Here is a 24,818-nt window from a genome sequence, read left to right on the forward strand (position 1 = left end):
AAGTCCCGGCCCTCAGCCTCCTGAACAGGGAACTGTTCCTAAAGATGCGTGCATTGTGAACCTTTCCAGGCCATCCTGAGTAAATGTCAGTGAAACGCCCACGGTGATCCACAAGCGCTTGCAGAACCACGGAGAAATACCCCTTGCGATTAACATACTCTGATGCCAGGTGGGGTGGTGACAGAATAGGAATATGCGTCCCATCTATTGCCCCTCCACAGTTAGGGAAACCCATTTCTGCAAAGCCATCCACAATGTCCTGCACGTTCCCAAGAGTCACAGTTCTTCTTAGCAGGGTGCGATTAATGGCTGTGCAAACTTGCATCAGCACCATTCCAACGGTAGACTTTCCCACTCCAAACTGGTTCGCCACTGATCTGAAGCAGTCTGGAGTTGCCAGCTTCCAGATTGCAATAGCCACCTGCTTCTCCACTGGCAGGGCAGCTCTCAATCTCGTGTCCCTGCGCCGCAGGGTAGGGGTGAGCTCAGCACACAGTGCCATGAAAGTGGCTTTTCTCATCTGAAAGTTCTGCAGCCACTGCTCGTCATCCCAGGATTGCAGGACGATGTGATCCCACCACTCAGTGCTGGTTTTCCGAGCCCAAAGGCGCCGTTCCACGGAGCTGAGCACGTCTGTTACTGCCACAAGCAATTGAGTGTCTTGAGCGTCAGGTGTTTCAATATCTTTCAATATAATCGTCTGACTCCTCACTGTCACTTTGCAGCTGAAGGAATAGCTCCACTGCCATGCGTGATGTGCTGGCAACATTCATCAGCAAGGTCGTCAGCAGCTCTGGCTCCATTTATAACAAAAATCGCAGAAATAGCGCTGTAGAATCACAATGCCGCCAAACTGCTCGGAATGTGTAGCAAAGCACCACGGGGCGTTGGAACAGGAAGCGGAAAGACCCGCACACTTTCTTCCCCTTCCCACAAGCCACAGTGCCAAAATGGGACGAGGTGCTCTGTGGGATAGCTGCCCACAATGCACCACTCCCAACAGCGCTGCAAGTGCTGCAAATGTGGCCACACTGCAGCGCTGGTTGCTGTAAGTGTGGCCACTCTGCAGTGCTGGCCCTACACAGCTGTACTAACACAGCTGTAACTACCAGCGCTGCAAAACTGTAAGTGTAGCCATACCCTAAGACTGTGAAGAGAGGCCTGGCTGCAGTGGTGCAGCTGTAGGGTTTAGATGTAGACAAGCCTTAAGTATGTCATAGCCCTGTTGCTCCCAAGATATTAGTGAGAAGGTGGTGAAGGTAATATCTGTTATTGGTCCTACTTCTCTGGGTGAGAGAGAGAGAGAGAAGCTTTCAAGCTACACACAGCTCTTCTGGAGGGCTGGGGTCCTCCGAGCACTGATCGGGATGGAGGAAGAGCTCCCTGCAGCTTGAAAGCTTCTCTCTCTCCCCAGCAGAAGTTAGTCCGTTGAAGGGGCGTAGGGAAGGTGAAGAGGTGACCTGCTCGCTGGCTGTAAGTACCTTCAAAGGAAGAAGACACGTCCTCGCTCTTTGAAACAGCCGCCCCAGCCCCACAGAGCACGGGCTAGCGGCCACCCTTCTTGTAGGGCCCCAGTGTGTCACTAACCGCGCGCGGGACCAGCTGGCCAAGGGCCGCAGCACCTTTCCCCTCCCTTGGCATCTTTAAAAGAAGTTGTCCCCGAACTGTGCTCCGGTTAGGGGCTGGAGCGGCCGGCCGGCCGGCGTGTCCCGCTGCCTGCCCAGTCTCTCAGCGGGGCCGGGCTGGACTTCGCCTGCCCCGCGGCCGATCCCCGCAGCAGGACGCTGCTGCCGCGATGCCCCTCGGGGGGTCGCGCTCGAGCGTGGGGGAGGGGCCTGGGGTCCGGCGCGAGCCCAGCTCTGGAGGCGGGGCCGGGGCCGGGGCCGGGCGCGCGGGTCCCACAGCCGCCGGAGCCCCGATCATGGCGCCGGGGGCTGGGGAGCCGGAGTCGGGGGGGACGGTGGCCCCCTGAAGAGGAGGAGGAGGAGGAGGAGGAGGAGGAGCCGGAGCTCCATGGAGCAACAGGCGCCGCCACCCGCCCCGCCGGGGGCCGCAACTGGGGGCTGGGCTCGCAAGCGGCGGCAGCAGCAGCGGCGGGACCTGGAGCCTCCCCAAGTAAGTTGTAGGCGGGCCGGCGGGGGCGCGGGCTGGGGCCGTGCTGCGGGGGCGGCGGGAGCCTCTTGGTGGGAAGGGGAAGTGGAGGGCTTCGGCCGGGAGCGACCCCCCCCCGAACGGTGCTTGCTCCTTCCCCTCCCCCTCCCCCTGACCGGCCGGGAGCGACCCCCCCCCCCCCCGAACGGTGCTTGTTCCCTTCTCCCCCTCACCGGCCGGGAGCGACCCCCCCCCGAACGGTGTTTGTTCCCTTCTCCCCCTCACCGGCCGGGAGCGACGCCCCCCGAACGGTGCTTGCTCCTCCCCCTCCCCCTCACCGGCCGGGAGCGACCCCCCCCCCGAACGGTGTTTGCCTCCTCCCCCTCCCCCTCACCGGCCGGGAGCGACCCCCCCCCGAACGGTGCTTGCCTCCTCCCCCTCCCCCTCACCGGCCGGGAGCGACCCCCCCCCCCGAACGGTGTTTGCCTCCTCCCCCTCCCCCTCACCGGCCGGGAGCGACCCCCCCCCCGAACGGTGTTTGCTCCTCCCCCTCCCCCTCCCCCTCCCCAGCCGGGAGCGACCCCCCTCAACGGTGTTTGCTCCTCCCCCTCCCCCTCACCGGCCGGGAGCGACCCCCCCCGAACGGTGTTTGCCTCCTCCCCCTCCCCCTCACCGGCCGGGAGCGACCCCCCCCCCCCGAACGGTGTTTGCTCCTCCCCCTCCCCCTCCCCAGCCGGGAGCGACCCCCCTCAACGGTGTTTGCTCCTCCCCCTCCCCCTCACCGGCCGGGAGCGACCCCCCCCCGAACGGTGTTTGCCTCCTTCCCCTCACCCTCACCGGCCGGGAGCGACCCCCCCCCCCAACGGTGTTTGCCTCCTCCCCCTCCCCCTCACCGGCCTGGAGCCCCCCCCCCCCCGAACTGCGCTTGCTCCTTCCCCCACTCACCGGCCGGGAGTGACCCCCCCACCCCAAACGACGCTTGCTCCTTCCCCCCCCTCACTGGCTGGGAGCGACCCCCATGTCCCTGGTTGATCAGCCCTGGTTCCCTGATGCCAGAGCAGGGACTGGCCTGCTAGAACTGGTCCTGGGGAGGGTGGAACTTGGGGGACTAGAGGTGGGGAGGGGACTAGCGAGTGATGGGTGCAGTTGTGGGCCTCCCTTATGGGCAGCGTTATGATGATAGGGGGTTTACTGTTCTTGCCCCATAACAGTTCTGTAGCAGGGAAATGGCGTATTTCCAGCTCTGCAGGGATACTAAGGCCATGTCTACATCTAAAATTTTGCAGCGCTGGTTGTTACAGCTGTATTAGTACAGCTGTATAGGTCCAGCGCTGCAGAGTGGCCACACTTACAGCAACCAGCGCTGCAAGTGGTGTTAGATGTGGCCACACTGCAGCGCTGTTGGGCGGCTTCAAGGGGGGTTCCGGGACGAGAGAGCAAACCGGGAAAGGAAACCAGCTTCGCCGCGGTTTGCTCTCTCGGTCCCGGAGCCACCCAGCAAACCGCAGGGAAGGAGACCTGCTTGCTCGGGGTTCCGGGACCGAGAGAGCAAACCGGGAACGCCGCGGTTTGCTCTCTCGGTCCCGGAGCCAGCCAGCAAACCTTAGGGAAGGAGACCTGCTTGCTCGGGGTTCCGGGACCGAGAGAGCAAACCGGGAACGCCGCGGTTTGCTCTCTCGGTCCCGGAGCCAGCCAGCAAACCGCAGGGAAGGAGACCTGCTTGCTCGGGGTTCCGGGACCGAGAGAGCAAACCGGGAAAGGAAACCAGCTTCGCCGCGGTTTGCTCTCTCGGTCCCAGAACCCCGAGCAAGCAGGTCTCCTTCCCTGCGGTTTGCTGGGTGGCTCCGGGACCGAGAGAGCAAACCGCGGCGTTCCCGGTTTGCTCTCTCGGTCCCGGAACCCCGAGCAAGCAGGTCTCCTTCCCTGCGGTTTGCTGGGTGGCTCCGGGAATGCGAGAGCAAACCGCGGCGAAGCTGGTCTCCTTTCCCGGTTTGCTCTCTCGGTCCCGGAACCCCGAGCAAGCAGGTCTCCTTCCCTGCGGTTTGCTGGGTGGCTCCGGGACCGAGAGAGCAAACCGGGAAAGGAAACCAGCTTGATTACCAGAGGCTTCCTCCTTCCACGGAGGTCAAGAAAGGCGCTGGTAACTGTCTACATTGGATTACCAGCGCTGGATCCTCTACACCCGAGACAAAACGGGAGTACGGCCAGCGCTGCAAACAGGGAGTTGCAGCGCTGGTGGTGCCCTGCAGATGTGTACACCTTCAAAGTTGCAGCGCTGTAACTCCCTCACCAGCGCTGCAACTTTCTGATGTAGACAAGCCCTCAGTCACTGCTCTGGCAACAGATGTTCTTTTTATGCCCTTAGCACAGGATTAGGTGTGATGAAAAATACCTAGGATAGGTCTTGTCTACACTAGAAGTTGGAGCATGTGGGTAGAGCAGGTTTATACTCTGCCACTTGTACCAATGTATTGTGTCCACACAGAATCAAGTAAAGTTGCATTACAACACATTTTTTGCCAATGTCCTCCATGCTGCTTTGAGGCACATGATCTTGTGGGAAAGTGTCTTTGTGTATTGTGGGGCAGTCATTAAGTATTGTGGGATACCCTCATGTCTTTGGGAATTGTGGGCACTTGGGGCAGGTCTACACTACAGCCGGGATCCATGCTGTGAGATTGAGCCACTGGCAGTCAAGTTAATGGGTCTAGTAAAGACCCACCAAATCAACAGCAGATTGCTCTCCAGTTGACCTCTGTACTCTACCCCTGAGGAAAAGAGTAAGGTAAGTCAATGGGAGATTTTCTCCTGTTGACCCCCATGGTCACTAAGGTATGTCAACTCCAGCTATGTTGTTCATGTAGTGTAGGTTGAGTTACTGCAGTAGTGTAGACATAGTCTTGGAGTAAAATAATAATACTTTTTGTGTGCTTTTCACAAGTAGATCTCAAAGCAGAGTGTTTAGTTGTCCTTAACATGTTTTCTGTGGCAGTCATGATTCTTGGTGATCTCACCTAGCCTTTATTTCCCTGGCAAGATGGACAGAAGCATGGAAAGGTTTAATTTAACTATCACCTAAGCAGTTGCTAAATTAACATGAGATGGCCTTCGGGGACTGAAGGGCAGATAGAGATATCCAGTGGCAAGGCTCAATCTCAGCAAGGAAAATGTTCTCAAAGTTAGTGCTCTTTGATGTGCAGTGCGTAATATCTGTGAGAGCATGTTGCCAGGATGGGTGTGAGAGGAGGACAGGCTTCCTTCAAAGAGCTTGAAAGTAGTCCGGTTAACAGTGTCACTGCCAATACAGTTTGACTGAGAGAAGCTTTATAAGCTTAAAGAACAGGAGTATTTGTGGCACCTTAGGGCTGGTCTACGCTACGAGGGAAAATCGATCTTAGATATGCAACTTGTAGCTGAAGTCGAAGTATCTAAGATCGAATTACTCACCGTCCTCACGGCATGGGATCGATGTCCGCGGCTCCCCCTGTCGATTCCGCAACTCCGTTCGGGTTGGTGGAGTTACGGAATCGAAATAAGCATGTTCGGGGATCGATATATCGCGTCTAGATGAGACGCGATATATCGATCCCCGAGCAATCGATTGCTACCCGCCTATATGGCGGGTAGTGAAGACGTACCCTTAGAGATTAACAAATTTATTCGAGCATAAGCTTTCGTGGGCTGCAGCCCACTTCTTCAGATGCACAGAATGGAACATATAGTGAGGAGATATATATATACACATACAGAGAGCATGAAAATGTGGGAGTTGTCTTACCAACTCTGAGAGGCCAATTAAGACAACTCCCACATTTTCATGCTCTCTGTATGTGTATATTTATTTCCTCACTATATGTTCCATTCTGTGCATCTGAAGAAGTGGGCTGTAGCCCACGAAAGCTTATGCTCAAATACATTTGTTAGTCTCTATGGTTCCACAAGTACTCCTGTTCTTTTTGCAGATACAGACTAATACAGCTGCTACTCTGAAATTTGTAAGCTTACTTTGACAGTGGGCAATAATGTGATTATTTTAATGGGATCATTAGTACAGTAACTGGTGGTGCATTGAGTTTTATACACAGCTTGAACCTGTGTTTCAATAGACTTGAATTAGTGAATTTTAAGGGATATTGTAGTTTTATATAAATTACTATTATTTTGACAAGTTTGTGCATGAGACAGTGGATCTAACCCTAAATGCATTTCTAAATCAGAAATTTGATGCACTGAAAGCTGTACAGTTACAAAATGTATATTAGTAGCTGAAGTAAGGTTCTTCTTTCACCCTAGTGTTTGCATCTTATTTAAATTAAATCTGTGTAGAAAATGAAATGAAAAGAATACATTAATTTTGTGTTTGAGATTTTGGTCACTTTCTGAAAATGAGAGTATCCCCTTTTTAAAATTACGGTATTATCCAAAAGCCCCAGGATTTCGACCTGATTGTGCAAAACACTGTACAGACAAATAGAGCTTCCAGTTTAATTTAAGAAGCAGTGTAACATTGGTTGTAATAAATAATCAGAATGGCAGAGGGAAAAAAAGGATTGTGGTAATAGCAACATAGGCTAACTGTGTGCATAACTCTGTAATTTCCAAAAATTAAAAATATCAATTACAAGATTAAAATAAAAAGGATATCCGTAATCTCTCCTCCATCTGTTTAGCCATTATTAGTTGGACTTGTTATCATGCTTCAAATGTGTTGTGAGGAGGGATTTGAAAAAGCCTTAAGTGCACAAAGACATATAAGCTAAGGACTTGCTTACATAAACATTTAGTTTGCAGCAAATTCAGGTGTAAACCTACCTCAAGTTAGCCTGCTGCAAATTAAGTGTCAGCTTGGACCATGCTGCCACACACTAAAAGTTTCCTAGTGCGCTTTGATTTACCCTTATTTGAAATGAGAGTAGAACAAAGAGCACTAAAGAACTTCCAGGGCGCAGCAGCAAGGTCCACACAGACCCTGGGGGTATGTCTATGCAGCAAAGAAAAATCTGCAGCAGGCCTGTGCCAGCTAAACTTGGGCTGTGGGGCTGTTTCATCGCTGTGTAGACTTCAGGGGTTTGGGACCCTTCCAGCCTCCACTGGGTCCTAAAGCCCAGGCTACAGCCTGAGCCTGGAAGTCTACACAACAGTGAAACTGCCTTGGAGCCTGAGTCAGATGATGTGGGTGTCATGGAGTTTCCGGGCGATGTTCTGGAACTGCTCCCCACCAAGCCAGTCAGGACTTTGGGGAGCCTCCTCTCCCTTGGAGCAGATTTGTTCAGGGCAAGAAGCTCACACAGCTTCACCTCCTGGGTCTCTCCTTGGAGCATTCAGCATCCTCTGCCCCTCCGTGCGCTTCCCACAGCGAGTCCACCCCAGCGGGGTCCTGGGGAAGCCACCGGGTTCTGCACTCCCACTTTGCAGTCAGACGTGACTCTCAGCCAGCCAGTAACACAGAGGTTTATTCGATGACAGGAACAGGGTCTAAAACAGAGCTTGTAGATACAGCGAACCAGACCCCTCGGCTGGGTCCATTCTGGGGGGGCAGTGAGCCAGACCCCCAGGTCTGCCCTCCACTCTTGACCCTAGCCAGCTGCAGACTAATAACCCCTCCCAGCCCCTCCTCTCTGCTCAGCTCCTTTCCCGGGCCAGGAGGTCACCTCATCCCTTTGTCTCCAACACCTTCAGCTGGCACCTTTGCAGAGGAGGGGCCCAGGCCATCAGTTGCTAGGAGATAGAGTGTCAGGCATTTAGGTGCACTGGCCCTTGGCTCTGCCAGATACTTAAGAACTGCCATGGGGACACTGAGGCACCAATACAGTATTCAGAGAAAACATTAAGAACTTTCCCAGTTCGTCACAGTGGGTCAGCTGTGGATTTTGATTTGCTGTGTAGACATATCCTTCGTGCATGGCAGGTCACTGTGAGGTAAATTTACATCCCTACTTGCCACCAACTGTTTTTGTGTAGACAAACCTTAAGAGTAAAGATTTTCCTATAACTTACTTCACATTGCTCAAACATATCAATTATTTTCAGTAATTAAATTTGAAACTAAATATAGTAACAATCAGGCATTGCTTATGTGACCTAAATTGTGTTTTTGAATATAGCTGAATTAAAAGAAGATTATTGTCTGAAAAGAGATGGTAAAAATGACTCTGAACTCAAGTCTTGCTTCCTGTATATGGTGAGCTATACTTGCTCATTTTAGTATTAAAAGTAGGATTTTACTGGTGTGTTTTTTTTACTGATGTTTGTTGTTGTACTGCAATAACTAGATAGAGGGATGGCACAGATGTTACTAAGTGTAGAATTTGGTCGGTATAATCTTAGAAATAGACAGCTAAATTTTGTTGGTTCTGATTTTTAATCCATTAGGGAAGAAGTTACATTTACAAATGAGCTTTCCAATCTGAAAATCTAGTTTCAAAATGTTTTTTCTTTCAAAGCAGTACAGGCCTGTAATTTATGGGTAAGGCTTTCTGTTTTAGGTATTTCTGATGATTTAAGGTATTTATATTTTTAGGTAGTTCACAGTTTATATTTTTAGGTGTAGAAATAAATTTTCATGAGCATCAAAAATCCCTCATTGAACAAACACACTCTCTGTCTCTCTTATCTATCTATCTATATATAGATATATAGATATAGATATATAGATAGATATAGATAGATATAGATATATAGAAAGGGCACCACTTCCAACACCTTATGCATTTTGGGAATGAGCTTGAAGTGAGCATGTGGTGTCTTTAAGATGTAGTGGATCCTATTCTCAAGACAGAAAAAGTGTAACTTTTCGGGTATTTTGATATATATTTTATGAAAAGCTGTTCTGTTCTCTTATGAAAACCTGCCTGTTCTGGAGATACGGTGACATGCTGTCGGTATAATATTTTATAATAATTTTCTAGGAGGAAATCCAGATTAAAGCAATTGCTGTTCTTCATTTGAGCAGATGCCACAGTGGGCTGGGAAATAGAACTAGGAGTTCATATTGTTAAACATACATTTTCAATGGCTTGTCTCCTCTCACTACTCTATTCCTGTAAAAACTCATACTCTGATTGGGTGAAGGATGTGTGTGTGGCTTGGCAAGATTTGATATCTGCTCAGAAGTGGAGAACTGGCTGTAGAAAATGTATTGGCTGCAAGGACTATGGAAGTTATTGTGAGGAACTGCAGCTTCCTTGTTTGTTCTTGGACTTTTGTCCCAGGCACTTTCTTTTCAAAAACAATAACTCTCCAGAGTTTGGAATAGGAAAACACAAGGCTTTTTATAAAAGCAGACATTTCCAATTTAGGTGAATAAATGAAAACGTTAGATAAATATAGTAGTAACGTTGGAGAAGAAACTGTTTAGTATGATATATTGCAGTTATTCTTCAGAGCGTGCAACTCTCAGTTATATATTTGAGTTATTTTTGGTAACATATATTTAGAGTGAGTAAATGTCACTGTACTGTGTTTTTTCAGTGTCCTTCTGTAATGCTAGTTTTCCCTGTTTGCTTTTTCCATTTCATGTCATGGTTTTTCTGATATTTTAATGAGTATTGTAGGAAGTATTTCAGTAGATGTAAAATATACAGCCCCCCTACATGACATTCTTAAGGTATTAAGATCTTTTTTGTGGAAGTGAAGAAGTTAAAAAAAGAGTTTTGACAGTCTTTCAGTTTTAATTATGGACTTGCCACAAAATTTGATCTATAGAGGGGGTGTTTGTTTGAACTACTGTATTATAGTTGCATTTTAGGTGGATTATGGACAAAAGGTTCCGTTCTCAGGTATGTGATTCAAAGTTTTCTAACAGGATGATTGTTGTTCTTAACGTTCTAATAGTTTGTTGAGGTCCTTTGGATAAAAGGTTGCTCTGTAAATGCAAAATGTTGTTGATTAAGATTGATTTCTTTCTTTAATACACTTTTGAGTGTGTCTGAGATTTCTCTGCTTTCTCTGGAGGGAAGGACAGAATTAAATGGCTGCTGAAATCTGTGATCAAAACCAGGTTGATCAATTTGAGTTGCTATGGCATATCTAATGATAAATAATGGCCTCTGATCTGTAGATACTATTTGTATTTTGCTTTCAACTTCCTGAGGTTTAGCCTGATGAGATCTGCAGTGCCTGAATTCCTGTGTTGGAGGGTACCAGTTTACACAGTGTTGAGCAATGTTGTAATAGGTTAACAAGGATGCTCCCAAGCAAATAGTCGCATCTGTCTTCCTTGTTGTGGTTGAATGGAGGTGGTGAGAATGAAAGTGGTATATGCTGTGAACTGTGCAGAGCTGAAGATGGTTTCTTCACAGTAATCCTATTAAGCTTTGAATGAAATCTAGTTGTCTTTTCACAGCTGATCACAGTTCCTTGCTGGAGACAGTTTTAATGCTTATAATTGGGAACTTTTACTTGTTAAAATACAGCTGTTCTAAATGTCTTGACAGGTGTTTGGGGTTTTATTTTAATAATTGAACACTATTTTAGTTGAAGAGGTTTTCTGGAATTCCTGATCTGTCACCACTTAAGGACAAATGATCACAGATGTGGAATTTCACTGACCTATGTTGTTTCATCACCTCTCCCCTCAGTCTTTCTCTGGAACAAACCAGAGAATGACACTTCTTATTTAAGAGAACACTGTTAAAGATACAATTGAGAAATAGATATAGCTTGTCTGAAATTTTGTGCCTTTTGAGATTGTTTATATTATGACTAAAATGACCAGAGTTAGAGTGAAGCCAGCGCCCACCATGGCTAAGTCCCAGTACTGCTCACATTTAGTCAGGTTAAACAGAGGGTGAGGGTCCTCCTCCCCTCTTCATTCTAGCAGCTGATTTGTTTCCTTGATATGTGCTGTAGGCTTAATGATGGAATCAGGCCTGAAGAATACACCCCGGCTTTCTGCTGATAGACCCAAATCCTGTGTTTTTACTTTAAGGTGTCTTTCCCTGTTTGTTGCCTGTGACTAGTCGATAAGATATTCTGGATTCTCTTTCTGACTATACTGTGCTCTCTCTCTCTTTCCCTCTCACCTCCCCTCCACAAGTGATGATGATCCGCAATATTTAGCAAGATACAATGGATTCAGTTCCTTAGGGGGGAAGGTCAGAGCAAAAGATTGTCAGTGATATTACAGTTGCAATGGATTAGTTAAAGAAAGCTAGTTTTGTAGTTCTTCAAAACCGGAAACCCTGCTGTGTGCATTTGCTGTACTGCAGTAGGTCTGTCTTGTCTGAACAAACAAGCAAAAAACCTAATCCTTTTTCTGGTGAGGGAGAATGAATATAGTATAACAATTGTCAAGGTGAAGGGAAATAGGCAGTGGGTGTCTGGGAGGTGCCAAAAAAACCCTTTCCTGCATAGTATGTGAAAAATCTTGGGCAGCAGGTTTGTTTCGGGTTGTAGACCCAGACAGTCTTGGCAGGTCTGACTCCTTCCTATTGAGAATATTTATTTTTGTTTTGCAGACAATATTTCAGATTAAGGATAGGCTGCCTGCTTTCCTGATAGCAGAACATGGTCTTGAAGGAACAACAGCCTCGTCTTTGTATACTAGAGTTTCAGGCAGAGATTCTCATTGAGGTATTGAAAATGGCAAGAGCTTTGTCCTGCAAGCAGTGTAGTTAATTATTGACCAGTATCACATTTTCCTTTTGTTGTAAGATTTTGGAGAAGTTTGTGCTGAGAAAATGCTCATAGCCTCTAGAATGCCTTTGATCTCCTTGACCTTTTATTAGCGTGGATATAGGCCTGACTTTGGCAGAGAGAGACTGCAGTAGTCAGTCTCCTTTGAGTGATGAATTAAGATCAGGTGTCCATGCTGGTGATATTATATCTGTCAGCTGCCTATGAGGTATTGCTGACTTGCCAGGGGACCCTGGTAGGAGTGGAGAAGGCTTCCCTTTTATTACTTTGTTCTTTTTTTCAGAGAGGTAGAGAGAGTCTTGAGCCATTGTTCTTTTTCCCAAAGGGCTGTCAGTTGTGCAGTCCCACAGAGTGACATTCTATTACCTCTCCTCTTCAAAGTGTAGATGGGGCTGTTAGGAGTGATAGCAAGGAGGTATGGAATGCAGTGTTGTCAGTATGCTGACACCCATTTCTGTGTGTCTGTCTGATTTGACTCGGATAATGCATTTTAGAGCCTCAGCCAGAGTCTGGTTGAAATAGGGGCATGGATAAGAGTGAGCTGGCTTCAATGCAGCCCAGACAAAAATCATGTGATGATGTGGATTGGGGAAGCAGCTGGAGGAAATGGCAGAGGTAACATCAGTCTCTTTAAGGGAGTATGTCCACTTCTAGTAAGGTTTTGTTTGTGGGGGGACTTTAGTTGCCCCCTCTTAGCTGCTGTTTGATGATCATAGTGCAGTGTGACCCAGTCAGCCTTTTACTATCTTTGTCTGGCTAGGAAGTCATGACCCTTCCTTTTGAATGCACACCTTGCCACTATCTGGAAAGGCTACAGTGACTCATTTGGTTTTTGGAAAAGAAACCACCTATTAAAAATTTTTAAATAATCTGAAAACAGGTGTATAAACTGAAAAATTTGATCAGATTTTGGGCCTTCAAGCATTTCTCCAGGACTTGAGTCTGCTTATTCCATGTGTTGATTAACATTAATAAAGTTGTCATCAGTAATATTGGACTTGCTTCCTTTTTTCAGAGCTGCTGTATGTGATATTTTCTAATGGTAAATTGCAGCACTCTCTGTTCAGCTGATAGCAATTATCCCAGTCAAAGTTCTCTGCATTCACTGTGGATTTCAGTGGGAGGGTTCCTTGCATTTGGAACTGCAGGCCATGGGAAGTGAACACTGTTTAATACACTTGGGAAGGAGCTGTGGATGGGTATTTTAGACAGAAGTTGTTCTGGAGTATCAAGTAATCTTTCAGGGAATGCTTGACCTGTTGTTGGGGTTGATGGTAGCCTCTGCTGGAGTGGTGAATATTGGTCCTGGGTCATTTTTGTGATAAGGCAAGGAGGCTCTAGTAATCAGTGGCTGGATGAACTGGGAGATTCTCTTCCTTGTGCTTATTGAGGTTAACAATGTCTTAGTGAAGATGCATTTCTCTGGCTGTTGCAGATCTGGCAGATGATAGCGTCATGTTCTGTGGATGGTAAAAGAGGTAATTGGTGGGTGGGTTTGGGGACTATTAACTGCTTAATTCCAATCTCTGGGACAAAGGTACCTTCATGGACATGTTGGTAGCATTCCACTGGTTTTGAACTGTGAACCTCCCTCCGCTTAGAGCATCCTGAGCTGTCTCAAACCTATAAGATAACATGCTTTATTGTGAGAGCATTCAGAAATTCTAATGGATTTCAGTTTGGTGTGAGGACATCCATGCTCTGCTCTAAAACAGGTGAAGGGTAATTGTTTGTCTTCAGAATACATGCAACTTGGCCATATTTTTGTCTTAAAATTAAGCAGCATGTTGCTCTTTCCTTGTAATTGCTTTTTAGCTAATGGGGAACACACCTCTACCCTGATATAACGCTGTCCTTGGGAGCCAAAAAATCTTAACCATGTTATAGGTGAAACCATGTTATATCAAACTTGCTTTGATCCACTGGAGTGCGCAGTTCCTCCCCCCCTCCCCCGAGTGCTGTTTTACTGCGATATATCCGAATTTGTGTTATATCAGGTTGCGTTATATCAGGGTAGAGGTGTACTTTCAGCAAAATACAGTCAGATCTCATTTATTTGAATTATGTTAAAAAATTTCCTCTTGATTATGTCTAATGGAGGAAGTCACTTGTCCAGTGATACCTCCATATATCCAAGCCCTCTCTTAAAGAAGTGTCTGATTTTCTCCAGAGGTTTATATAATGATGATCAATGAGAAAAGTTCAGATACTGACACTTCATTTTGTCCTGTGCAGAGCAGCACTTCATGCTGAACTGTGAATTGTTGGGGGGAGGAGGAGACTCCTGCATGTAAATTGGGAAACAAGGAAGAGAAAGTATTAATGTTTTCTTGAATTTGCAGTTTGGTGAGTTTGGGTGTGTCTCCATGGCAGCAGCCCCAGGCAGTCAGTACATTGATTAAATGTAGCCAATTTTATCATACAAAAAACAATCTATCCATGTTTCACACCAGAATTTGTTAATACAGGGCTAATCCCATCCACCAAAGCCCAAAAAAACAGTTCCCTTCAGTCTTTAATGCTGAGATTTAACACTAGCCCAAGGCAAACTATATGACTTTCCTTCGAGTGATTGTGTGCATATATGTACTGCTGCAGTGAATGCACCAGATTGACTGTGACTCTGGTAACAGAGGCACCTACCAAAGGCTGGGGGCCCCATCTTCTTCAACTTCAGGTCAAATCTCTTGTTACCCCAAGAAGTTATACTCCATATTAATGTGATAGAGCTCTGATCTATGTGTCAGGCCTGTGAGATGATTGTCCACCATCAAGAATGAGGTGATACAAGTTCTTACGGACAACACCATTGCCATGTTGTATCTAAACAAGCAGGGAGTCGCAAGATCATCTCAGTTATGCTAGGAAGGAGTCATCCTGTGGAATCTATGTATAAGAAACAATGTGTACAGAAGGTGTTCCAGGAATCAGAGATACAATTGCAGATTCCCCCATCAGGGATTTCATAGATGAACATAAACAGTCAATCAAAAAAGACATTCTCCAGATCTTTCACCACGTGTGTGCCTGGTAATAGATTTGTTTGTGACCAACCTGAACAATAAGAGCTGGAGATTTTGCTCCAGGATCGGCTGCAGCCTCTGCTCCATCACAGAAATCTTCCTTCTCCCTTGGTCCAATAATCTTCTGTATGCATTCCCTCCAGTTCCTATCATTCCAAGGGTACTCAGGAAAATGAAAAGAGACAAATCAACAATAATTCTCATTCCACCAGTATGGCCAGGAGAATATTGATTCACAGACGTACATCAACTTTCTGTCCAATTACTGATAATTTTACCTCTAATCGAGGATCTCCCATCTCAGAACTAGGGAAAGTCGCAGCATTCCAACATCCAGTGTCGTCATCTCATGGCATAGATGATCTCTGGTTGAATTCCTACAAGAAACTGGGCTGTTGAGATATTCAGGGCATCTTGGTGAGCAGCAGAAAAGAATCCAATTAGCCATGTATATAGCCAAGTGAAAGATTTTCAATTTGTGCACAGTGTCAGCACGTATCACCCCATCACAGAGAGGTCAGACATATGCTAGATTGTCTGTTGTACCTGAAATCATTGGGCCTTTAAATGAATTCCTTGGGAGTCCAGCTGGCTTCCATATCTGCATTACATCTGCCAGTAGAAGGGTTTTCCATTTTCTTGCACCCTTTGGTTTCCTAATTTTTGAAAAGTCTACTCAACACTTCCCCTGGTGTGTCTGATGCCATAGCTGTATGGGATCTCAATCTGGTCCTCTCCAGACTGATAACATCCCCGTTTAAACCTATGATGACAGTCTCACTACATTCATCGTTTATGAAGATAACGTTTTTGGTGGCAGTCATTTCCGTAAGGTGAGTTTGAACTTCCAGGTCTCCTGGCTGACCCTCTTTTTGTGGTCTTCCATAAAGACAGGGTTTCCCTTAGGTGACACCTGGAGTTTTATGTGCAAGGTAGCTTTTCATCAGAACCAAATTATTGCTCTTCTAGTCTTCTTCTTGAAACTCCATTCTTTCAAAGCTGAAGACAGACTTCATAGCTTAGATGGTTCATAGAGATTTGACCTTCTACTGAGACTGCATTAGATCCTTCAGAGTCTCTCCCAAGCTTTTGTAGCCTGTGCTGAGACAGTTAGAGGTCAATCAGTGTCAGCTCAGAGAATTTCACATTGGATATTTTGAGTACATTAAGCTTTGCTAAAGTCTCTTCTCTACTGAGAATAATGGCTCACTTCACTAGGGCTCAGTCCACTTCATCAGCTTTTCTGAGCAATATCCTGATAGGAGATACTGCAAAGTAGCAACATGGTCATGTGTACATATCGTTTCCATACATTATGCATCGCTCAGGCCTCTGGTGATGATGCCAGCTCTGGCAAGTCAGTGTTACAGTCTTTGTTCAGATGACCTGAAGCCCCTCCACCTGTAAGGGAACTGCTGATGAGTCACCTGCGGTGGAATATATATTTGCACAATTACTCAAAGAAGAATCTAGATTCATAGATTCCAAGGTCAGAAGGGACTATTGTGATCTAGTCTGACATCCTGTATAACACAGGCCATAGAAGTTCCCCAAAATAATTCCTAGAGCAGATCTTTTAGGGGAAAAAAAGACCTTTAATTGTCAGTGATGGAGACTCCACTACCTGTACAGTAAGCCTTGTTCTTAGAGATGTGTTATGCACATAAACATTCAATGACCCTTCCCCTTCCTTACTACTTCAGACATTATGTACAACGGTGCAGAGGAAAGGAGAAGGAGGCATCAGACTCACCCCTTTTATGCCCTCATCTGAGTGTGCATGAGCCCCTGATCTCCTCGTACTATCTACTGGTACTGCTGGCAAATATCTGACTGGGGTGTGCATACACCTGGTGTGGAATGTATATGTGCACAACGCATCTCTAAGAACAATGCTTACTGTACAGGTAAGTAACTGTTTTTCCCAGGTGGACTGCTTTGAAATAGGATCAGTCAACACTTGTTTTACAGCTTTTGAGTCAGCACTGAGACAGAACTACACCTCTACCCCGATATAACGTGACCCGATGTAACATGAATTCAGATGTAACGCAGTAAAGCAGCGCTCCAGGGGGTGAGGGGATGTGCACTCTGGTGGATCAAAGCAAGTTTGATATAACGCAGTTTCACCTATTTTTGGCTTCGAAGGTTTGTCTGTTCACAGATTATTGGGTGGTCTTAGTTCATGTTCTGGATGACTTTCAAAATGTTTGTTAACAAACAGCTTTTTTTTTTTTTATATATAGAGTTTCTCAGTTCTCAAGGCAACTGCGCCTCTGAACCGTTTGTGACCTTCTTGAAGGCACATATATATCAGTTCCACAACACTTTCTGTAGAGTGGGGATTTAGGCTGCAATTCACTGTGATTATCTGAGCAGTTCTGAGTTTAGTTCAACACTTGCAGTTTTGCTCTTTCTCAGGAACAATCACAGGATTAACCAGTGACCAGCCAGCCTTCATAAAGTATTCAGAACAAAAGCAGAGAAAACGTATATCTTCAAAGACAATAAACAGCTCACATGAATGTCTTAGTTTACCAGGCAGTCATCCATCTTTTTGGCAAGAGTTTTGGCAAGTTTCAAAGTCCTTCAGGCCCTTTCTGCTGGGCCTATCCCTCTTGGTCACAGCATCATGACAATCTTGTATCAGATGAGAGTGATGTCCTTTTCTATATCAGGCTGGTCAGTTTGTAAAGTTTTCCTTTCTTTCTTTGTTTGTCGGTTTCTTGAACTTGGTTAAATGAGTAGATACATTTTCCCCTGTGGGGATGAGGCTTCTCCAGACTGGTTACTAGCCTAGAGATTTGCATTGATTACCCCTCCTCCCCGTTACCCTTACCCCCCCCACTGACTTTAGTTCCTGCAGGCAATTCCTATAACTCCCCCATAGACTACCTAGCCCATACAGATACATATAACATTTATACAATCGATACAATAGTCTTTGAATATTCCATGTGTGCATAATATCTGTTAAAGTTATCAATAAATAAAATAGTCTTTTTGGAATTGAAAACTACTGCTTGCTTTGCATCCTTAGAGGCTTATAATTAATTGAAAGACGCTAAACAGTGTAATTGCAGACTTTTATTTCTGTGCTCTCCAATACTATCATATCTTCATGAGATCAGAGGGTTACAACACTGGTGAACAAGTCAACAGGATGATTCTTTAGGCTGTGTTCCCAATAAATCCTGGTTCACCCTCACTCTCAAACTTCTCTTGACATGGTGTGGACCCTTCATAGGCATTAACTTGTGTACATCTGCTTACCAACCTCCCTGTATGAGTATGCCCACATAGTCACACTTGCTTAATGACATCTTAACACATCTTCACACACGCACTTTTATTTGCTAACCTATTTATCAAACTCTCCCAATCTGCACACCACCTCCCTTCCACTCTAACCAAGTATTGTGCTTGAAGTGATAGTCAAATAGCATAGCTGTATTTAAACAAAAACTCAGTGAGTTCAGTAAGTTAGAAAGATGTATTAACCAGTCTTATGTCTGGAGGAGGTAGTCATCTTTTAAGCAGATCATGAAGACATTGTTTGCTGATCATGCTTCATGGGAAAGTTTTTGCAACCTCTGGTACAAAACATTTACAAAATGACTAATATATAACAAATTTAAAAGCTGTAAGAAGTTCTCATTCCCTGTCCCACATTTTAAATTGCTGAAATGTTGATGGTTTTATCTTATACTGTATCGTTTCTTCTACTTTTAAAATCTTTAAGAAAATGATATGAAAGTGAGTAATTAGTACTTTGGGTTAACATTTTCTGTCTGCAGATTCCTTTTTTTGGATCAAAATCTTTTGGAGGAAGAAGCCCTGACGGCCTCATGTTGAGCAAGGCTGAGTTTGTTGAGAAAGTTCGTCAGAGTAACCAGGCCTGTCATGATGGTGATTTTCATACAGCTATTATGCTGTACAATGAAGCCCTGGGAGTCGATCCTCAGAATTGCATCCTGTACAGTAACCGATCTGCAGCATACATGAAAATCCAGCAGTACGACAAGGCACTGGATGATGCAATCAAAGCACGACTCCTAAATCCTAAATGGCCAAAGGTAGGAAAGCCCATTTCCCTTGTGGTGAGAGACTTTCTATGGGAGTTGCAGCTCCTGCAGTATTATTAAGGCTGTAATTATCTTGTTGTAATGGAGATGGACATAAATCATTCTGTACTTATGGTTCACTTTGGCGGGGGCTTTGGAGAATAGAAATCTTTGTGTTAAAAGCTGCTTGACTTATTTGAGTTTCCTGTTAAGAGTTAAACTATTGTCTGTTTACACAGACATTTGCCTATTTTTCCTAAGCTGCCTGGCATGGATTCCTTTTTTGCTGATCCTTGTGAAGATTTTGGATTCAGCCTTTTAAACAAATGTCGTTCATAGTGTGTGAAGATCGGACATCTCCCCTAACATTTACACTAATAAACATTCAGCAGCAGCCCGAAGAATCTTTCTCTGAAAGCCTCAGGAAAGCAGTGTGCAGGATGGAACATGCTGCATAGAGATTGTTGTTGGTAATAGGGCATTAGAGTAAAAAACTAAGGACTTCAGTTTAGCTCATCACTTCCTTTTCTTAAAATTGTTTTTCTAGAGCTGGTTCTGCTGTTTGGTGTATTTTCTTGATAATTTTTTAAGAAATTCCATATGGCCCAACATCCTCAGTAAGACCTGACAAGCCATGGAAAAGTCTGACCTTGCATGTTGATCTGTCGTGGAAAGAGTAAATGGATGCTCTTCTATAAAATAGGGACTCCCAGAGATAGCACTGCCTTTATTTAACAGTGTTGCTTGGACAGTGGGTTTCTGTTGTGTTCCATTGAGAGAAAGCATTATGTTCTATTTTTCATAGATATCACTCTTGTTGACTTTCTTGAATCTCACCCTTCAGCATTCCTTCTGTTGTTTTCACAATGTATGGTGTGATATTTTTGCTGCTTTCCTTCATATTCAGGCCCAGGGATCTTGAAGTTGGGTTACCAGTCTCCAGGGAGATGGGGACAGACGCTGACTTGGCTGAGTGCTAAACTGCACTGGGTGACCAGTTCTGCCTTCACAGCTGCACAGGAAGATTCCTGTCCCTGATATCTTTGAAGCACTCAATTTCAGTGCCTTTCCATTCAAAAATATTCTTTCTGAAGCTGGAAATTTCGCCTATTGAATTACCATTCTTCAGTTAATTTTGTCCATGTGATGGTGCAGAACTGAGTTTTCTGAGCCTTTGCAGGTGCTGATCTCCATGCTTCAGGCTCAATTTGAAATAAACATGACATATACCTAAAAAGAGGAAGCAGAGCTCCTCTCTGAAGAGAGCTTTGCCTTTTCTGCACCCCAGGAATGAGAGTTCACATCAGGCAGAAAGCAGGATATTGCTTTTAGAGGTAAGGATGGACCTTCTGCAAGTGGTCTTGGATTGGTGGCTGTGAAGCTCCTGCTGCTTCTAAAACTCCTTAGACTTCCTACTGCTATCTGATGCACTCATCAGTTTGTCCTAGGTCTTGAGGAATGGCAGGGGCTGCAACTTCTAGGTGACTTGGGCATGGGGGAACTGGGCTCAGCAGGTCAGTTCTCATAGATGCAGCCTGCAGTAGTAATGCATTGTGCACACTATAACATCATTTCGAGGGGTGGGTTAGCCTGCCTTTCTTGTGGGACCCTCACCTGCTTGCCACAATTGGGAATGGATCCCGAGCTGTTGAAAATTGAATGCTTGTGTCTAAAACAAGATAATCTTGTTTTCTGCCTTGGGCAACTCAAATTGGCCTTTTACTTTGGTCATTAATTAACCTCCTCTCTGAACCCCCTGTAGGGCAAATGCCTGAAGCCTCAGCAGGGCCAGTGCACTCCCTCTCCACGGAGGAAAGATTTCTAGTACAGCCAGACTAAGAGGCAGCTTTGGTAAAACATTAGTGGAGATATTCTCCTAAAATCTGCCCACTCGTGATGCCAAAATGAGAGAAGGCTTTCAGTAGAAATGATGATGATGGTGTCATAACATTTTTCCCAGATCTGGAGCTTAGCATCCAAAATATGGGTGTTAGCATGAAAACCTCCAAGCTTAGTTACCAGCTTGGACCTGGTAAAGCTGCCATCAGCCAGGAATCTATACAGTGCCTGGTGCACTGTGGTCTCCCCAAAACCTTCCCTGGGGGACCCCCAGACTCAGATTCCTTGAGTCTCACAACAAAGGGGAATAAACCATTTCCCTTCCCCCCCCCTCCGGGTGTTCCCTCCCTGGGTTCCTGGAGAGATATACAGAAGCAAGCTCCGTGAATCTAAACAGAGGGACTCCACCCTCCCTGTTTCCAGTCCTGGAAACACAAGTACTTCCCCCCTCACCCAGAGGGTATGCAAAGTCAGGTTAGTAAATCTAACAGAAAGAGATTTTACCCCTGACTTCTTCCTCCCACCAATTCCCTGGTGAGCTGCATACTCAATTCCCTGGAGTCCCCACTAAAGAAAAAACTCCAACAAGTCTTAAAAAGAAGGCTTTATATAAAAAAGAAAGAAAAGGACATAAAAATGGTCTCTCTGTATTAAGGTGACAAATACAGGGCCAATTGCTTAAAAGAAAAATGAATAAACAGCCTTATTCAAAAAGAATACAATTCAAAACATTCCAGCAACTACACACATGTAAATACAAAAGAAAACAATATAAACCTTATTGTCTTACTATTTTTGTACTTACAACTTGGAAACAGAAGATTAGAAAGCCAGGAGACAGAAAGATCACTCTCAGAGCCGAGAGGGTCAGACACAAGACAAAGAACAAAGAACTCACACCCCAGATTTTAAAAAAGTCTTGTTTCCTGATTGGTCCTCTGGTCAGGTGTTTCAGGTTACTGGTGTTACCCCTTTACAGGTAAAAGAACATTAACCCTTAGCTATCTGTTTATGACACGCCCCCCAAATTGCAGACAGTGGGGAACCTCACTGGTGGCGATTTCCTCCTAAACTTTAAAATAAACAGATTAATACAACACATGCACCTTTACATATACCACTAAGTATATAACTAACAGACTTTTACATTTTAAGAACACTTTTTAACTACTGGTGGAAGGTGGCGGGTGCATTTCGCAGCCCGAAAGGAAGGACATTAAATTCATACACCCCCGCATGGGTGACGAATGCTGACCTTTCCTTGGCAGGTTTATCTAGCGGTACTTGCCAGTACCGTTTCTCAAATGTGGCCTCCATGGCCGCATGCGGCCACGACAGCCTCCTAGGTGGCGATGGGTGGGGCATAGAATCGGCCCCTCCCCATCCCTCCTTGTTGCTCCTGGATGTGCTGCCCTGTACTGCCTGTGGAGAGAGGTGGGACGCAACGGGGCAGGAGCTAGGTGAGTTCTTGACCCACATTGTGGGGAGGGAGGTTGAGCAGCAGGCTCCAGTGGCGGGACTTCAGGAGCCTGGCCTTGCAGCCCTGGGCTCCAACCATGGGGCAGCAGGTATTGACCCTCTTTTTCCCCCTCCTAGTTCTGGCCATGCGGCCCTGGGCTCCAGCTGCTAGGATTCAGCCTCTGGCCCCTGGTTCCAGCTCTGTGGCAGCAGGCGCTGGCTTCCGGCTGCAGTCCTGGGCTCCAGCTGTGCAGTGGCAGGTGCTGGCTACAGGCACTGACCCCGAGCTGCAGGGCAGCGGACTCCAAACAGGCACCAACCCCTGGCTTTGGCCGCAGGGCAGCAGGTTCTGACCTTCAGCCCCGGCTGTGGAGCTTCAGTTGGCCTCTGGCCCCCAGTTCTGGCTGTGCAGTGGCAGGCGCTGGCCCCAGGCTCCAGCAATGTGACCCTAGCCCATGGTGCTAATCCTTTCCCCGGCTGCATGGCAGCTGGTGCCGGCCCCAGGCTCTGGCCACGCAGTGGCAGAAACTGACTCACACGACCGACCACTGACCCTGCAGCAGTGAGTGCTGGCTCCAGCCATTTAGCGGTGGGTGCTGGCTACAGCCACACACTCCTGGGCTCTGGAACCCAGCTCCTGGCTCTGGCCGTGCAGTGGCAGCAGACTCCGATAGGTGGCTCCAGCCACGCAGTTCCTGTCCCCAGACACCAGGCCTTGGCTATGGCCCCGTGACAGTGGGGCTCATCACCCACCCCCTGGCCCCCGCTGTCTTCCTGGCCTCACATCCATCCCATCATTGCCCCTGGCCCTGCTGCCTCTCCCTTCAGTCCCCCCCATCCAGTGCTTAATGGGTCCTGGGGCTTGCTGGGAAAAGTGATATTAACAAACATGCAAGTATCACTTTTCACAGCAGACTTACTAGCTATCTGTGAAAAGTGATACTTGTTTGTGTGTTAATATCACTTACCACTTTTCATAGCCTCCCAGGTAGCAATTAAGTGTGCTGTGATATTAACAAATATCACTTTTCATAGCAAGTCCCAGGACCCACTAAACCCTGGATGGGTGGGCCGAAGTAGGAGACAGCATTATTTTTGAGTCTGCCAAAAAAAAAACCCCTACAAATGTACATTACAATGATTTGGATGTGAATCTGTGCATATTTAATAGATTCTATGGGGGCTGGACTAGATGACTTCCTGAGGTCTCTTCCAACCCTAATCTTCTATGATTCTATGACTATAGTTATGAGAGCCTTCCAGCCTGTGGGTCCTGCTGCCTGGAATAGCTTGCCTGAATCTCTCCACTTTGTTAATTTTCCATCTCATTCTAAGTCAGGGGTGGGCAAAATTTTTGGCCTGGGGGCCACATCGGGGTTGTGAGACGGTATGGAGGGCTGGGTAGGGAAGGCTGTGCCTCCCCAAACAGCCTGCTCCCCACCCCCTGTCTGCCCCTCCTACTTCCTGCCCCCTGACTGCCCCCCTCAGAACCTCCGACCCATCCAACCCCCCTGTTCCTTGTCCCCTGTTAAATCTGTCCCTGAGCCACACTGCTGACACCCTGAGCTGAGGCTGTGGGGGAGAGGGGACAGCAGGGGAGGGGCCAGGGCTGACCAGGAGCTCAGGGGCAGGGGAGGACGGCCCCATGGGCTGGATGTGGCCCGCGGGCCTTAATTTGCCCACCTCTGTTCTAGATGTTATCTCAAAATACCTTTTCTCCCCTGCCTGTTGCTCTATTATTTTTACTGAAGCTTTAATGTATTCACCATATTATTTACACCACTAGGTTCTGTAATTTATACCGTGTACTACATCCTGCCATTAGTAAGGAGAATCCTGCTTTAACAGGGAGATGGACTAGAAATTCATAGGTCTCTTCCATCACTAACTTCTGTCTTGTATTAATGAATACTATAAAACATTTTGGACAGTTTTAGGCGCTATGTAAAATAAAGTTTTAAGTGATCTCCAAGTTTCCAGTTTGTTCAATTGTATAAATGCTGGAAGGCATGGAGTTTAAAAGCCAGTACATTTTTGGAAAGTTTTGTTTTTTGTTACTGAGAAATCTGGTAACGATTTACAGTGGAGCCCACTTAAATGAATAGTTATGGAAGGACCTCATAAACGAATATTTTTCACATGCCAATCACAGACAAATACAGGGAGACCTTTGAAATGAGTCTCTGGTAAAGGAATAGACCTGTGCATCAAAGGGAAAATAAAATGAAATAGGAAATTCACTAGCTAAAAGATTAGCTCTGTTACATGAAAGCATCTTTCTGTGTTATCAAATCAGGGTCTATTAAATGCAAAGAAACCCCTATTAATGCAATGTTAAAATTGCATAGTTAAAACAAAAATAAAAAATGTAGGCAGTCACAGGAGGCAATGTGTCACAGTAGATATGGCATTAGACTGGAATTTGGGAGATTTCTGTTCTAATCCCAGCTCTGTCACTCTGTGACCTTAGGCAAGCCACTTATCCCCTTTTTGCAGGTAGAAAATGGCACTTTGTAAAGTGATTTGAGATCTGCATGTGAAAAAAGCTATATAAGAGCTAGATGTTGGTACTATTACTATGTTGGTTGGCTGTTCCTGCCATTTTGGATAAATTTGCAAAGAACCATATTGTTATTTATATTGTAAAATATACACTTGCTTGGAAAGCCCAAAACATCTTTGTCGAGATAAGAAAATAAACAGTCAA

General features: G+C 46.1%; 1 protein-coding gene across 1 annotated transcript; it reads left to right on the plus strand.

Moving 5' to 3' along the window:
- The first annotated feature begins 2,052 nt into the window (after positions 1-2,052).
- LOC115660853 (tetratricopeptide repeat protein 28-like) lies at positions 2,053-19,832 on the plus strand. The gene is made up of 3 exons (XM_030582637.1): positions 2,053-2,115; positions 18,548-18,826; positions 19,722-19,832. The coding sequence occupies exons 2-3, from the start codon at positions 18,599-18,601 to the stop codon at positions 19,734-19,736; spliced, it is 243 nt and encodes an 80-aa protein (XP_030438497.1). The 5' UTR covers positions 2,053-2,115; positions 18,548-18,598; the 3' UTR covers positions 19,737-19,832.
- Positions 19,833-24,818: the final 4,986 nt, after the last annotated feature.

This window comes from Gopherus evgoodei, chromosome 13 (genome assembly GCF_007399415.2).
Source record: "Gopherus evgoodei ecotype Sinaloan lineage chromosome 13, rGopEvg1_v1.p, whole genome shotgun sequence".
NCBI lineage: Eukaryota > Metazoa > Chordata > Testudines > Testudinidae > Gopherus > Gopherus evgoodei.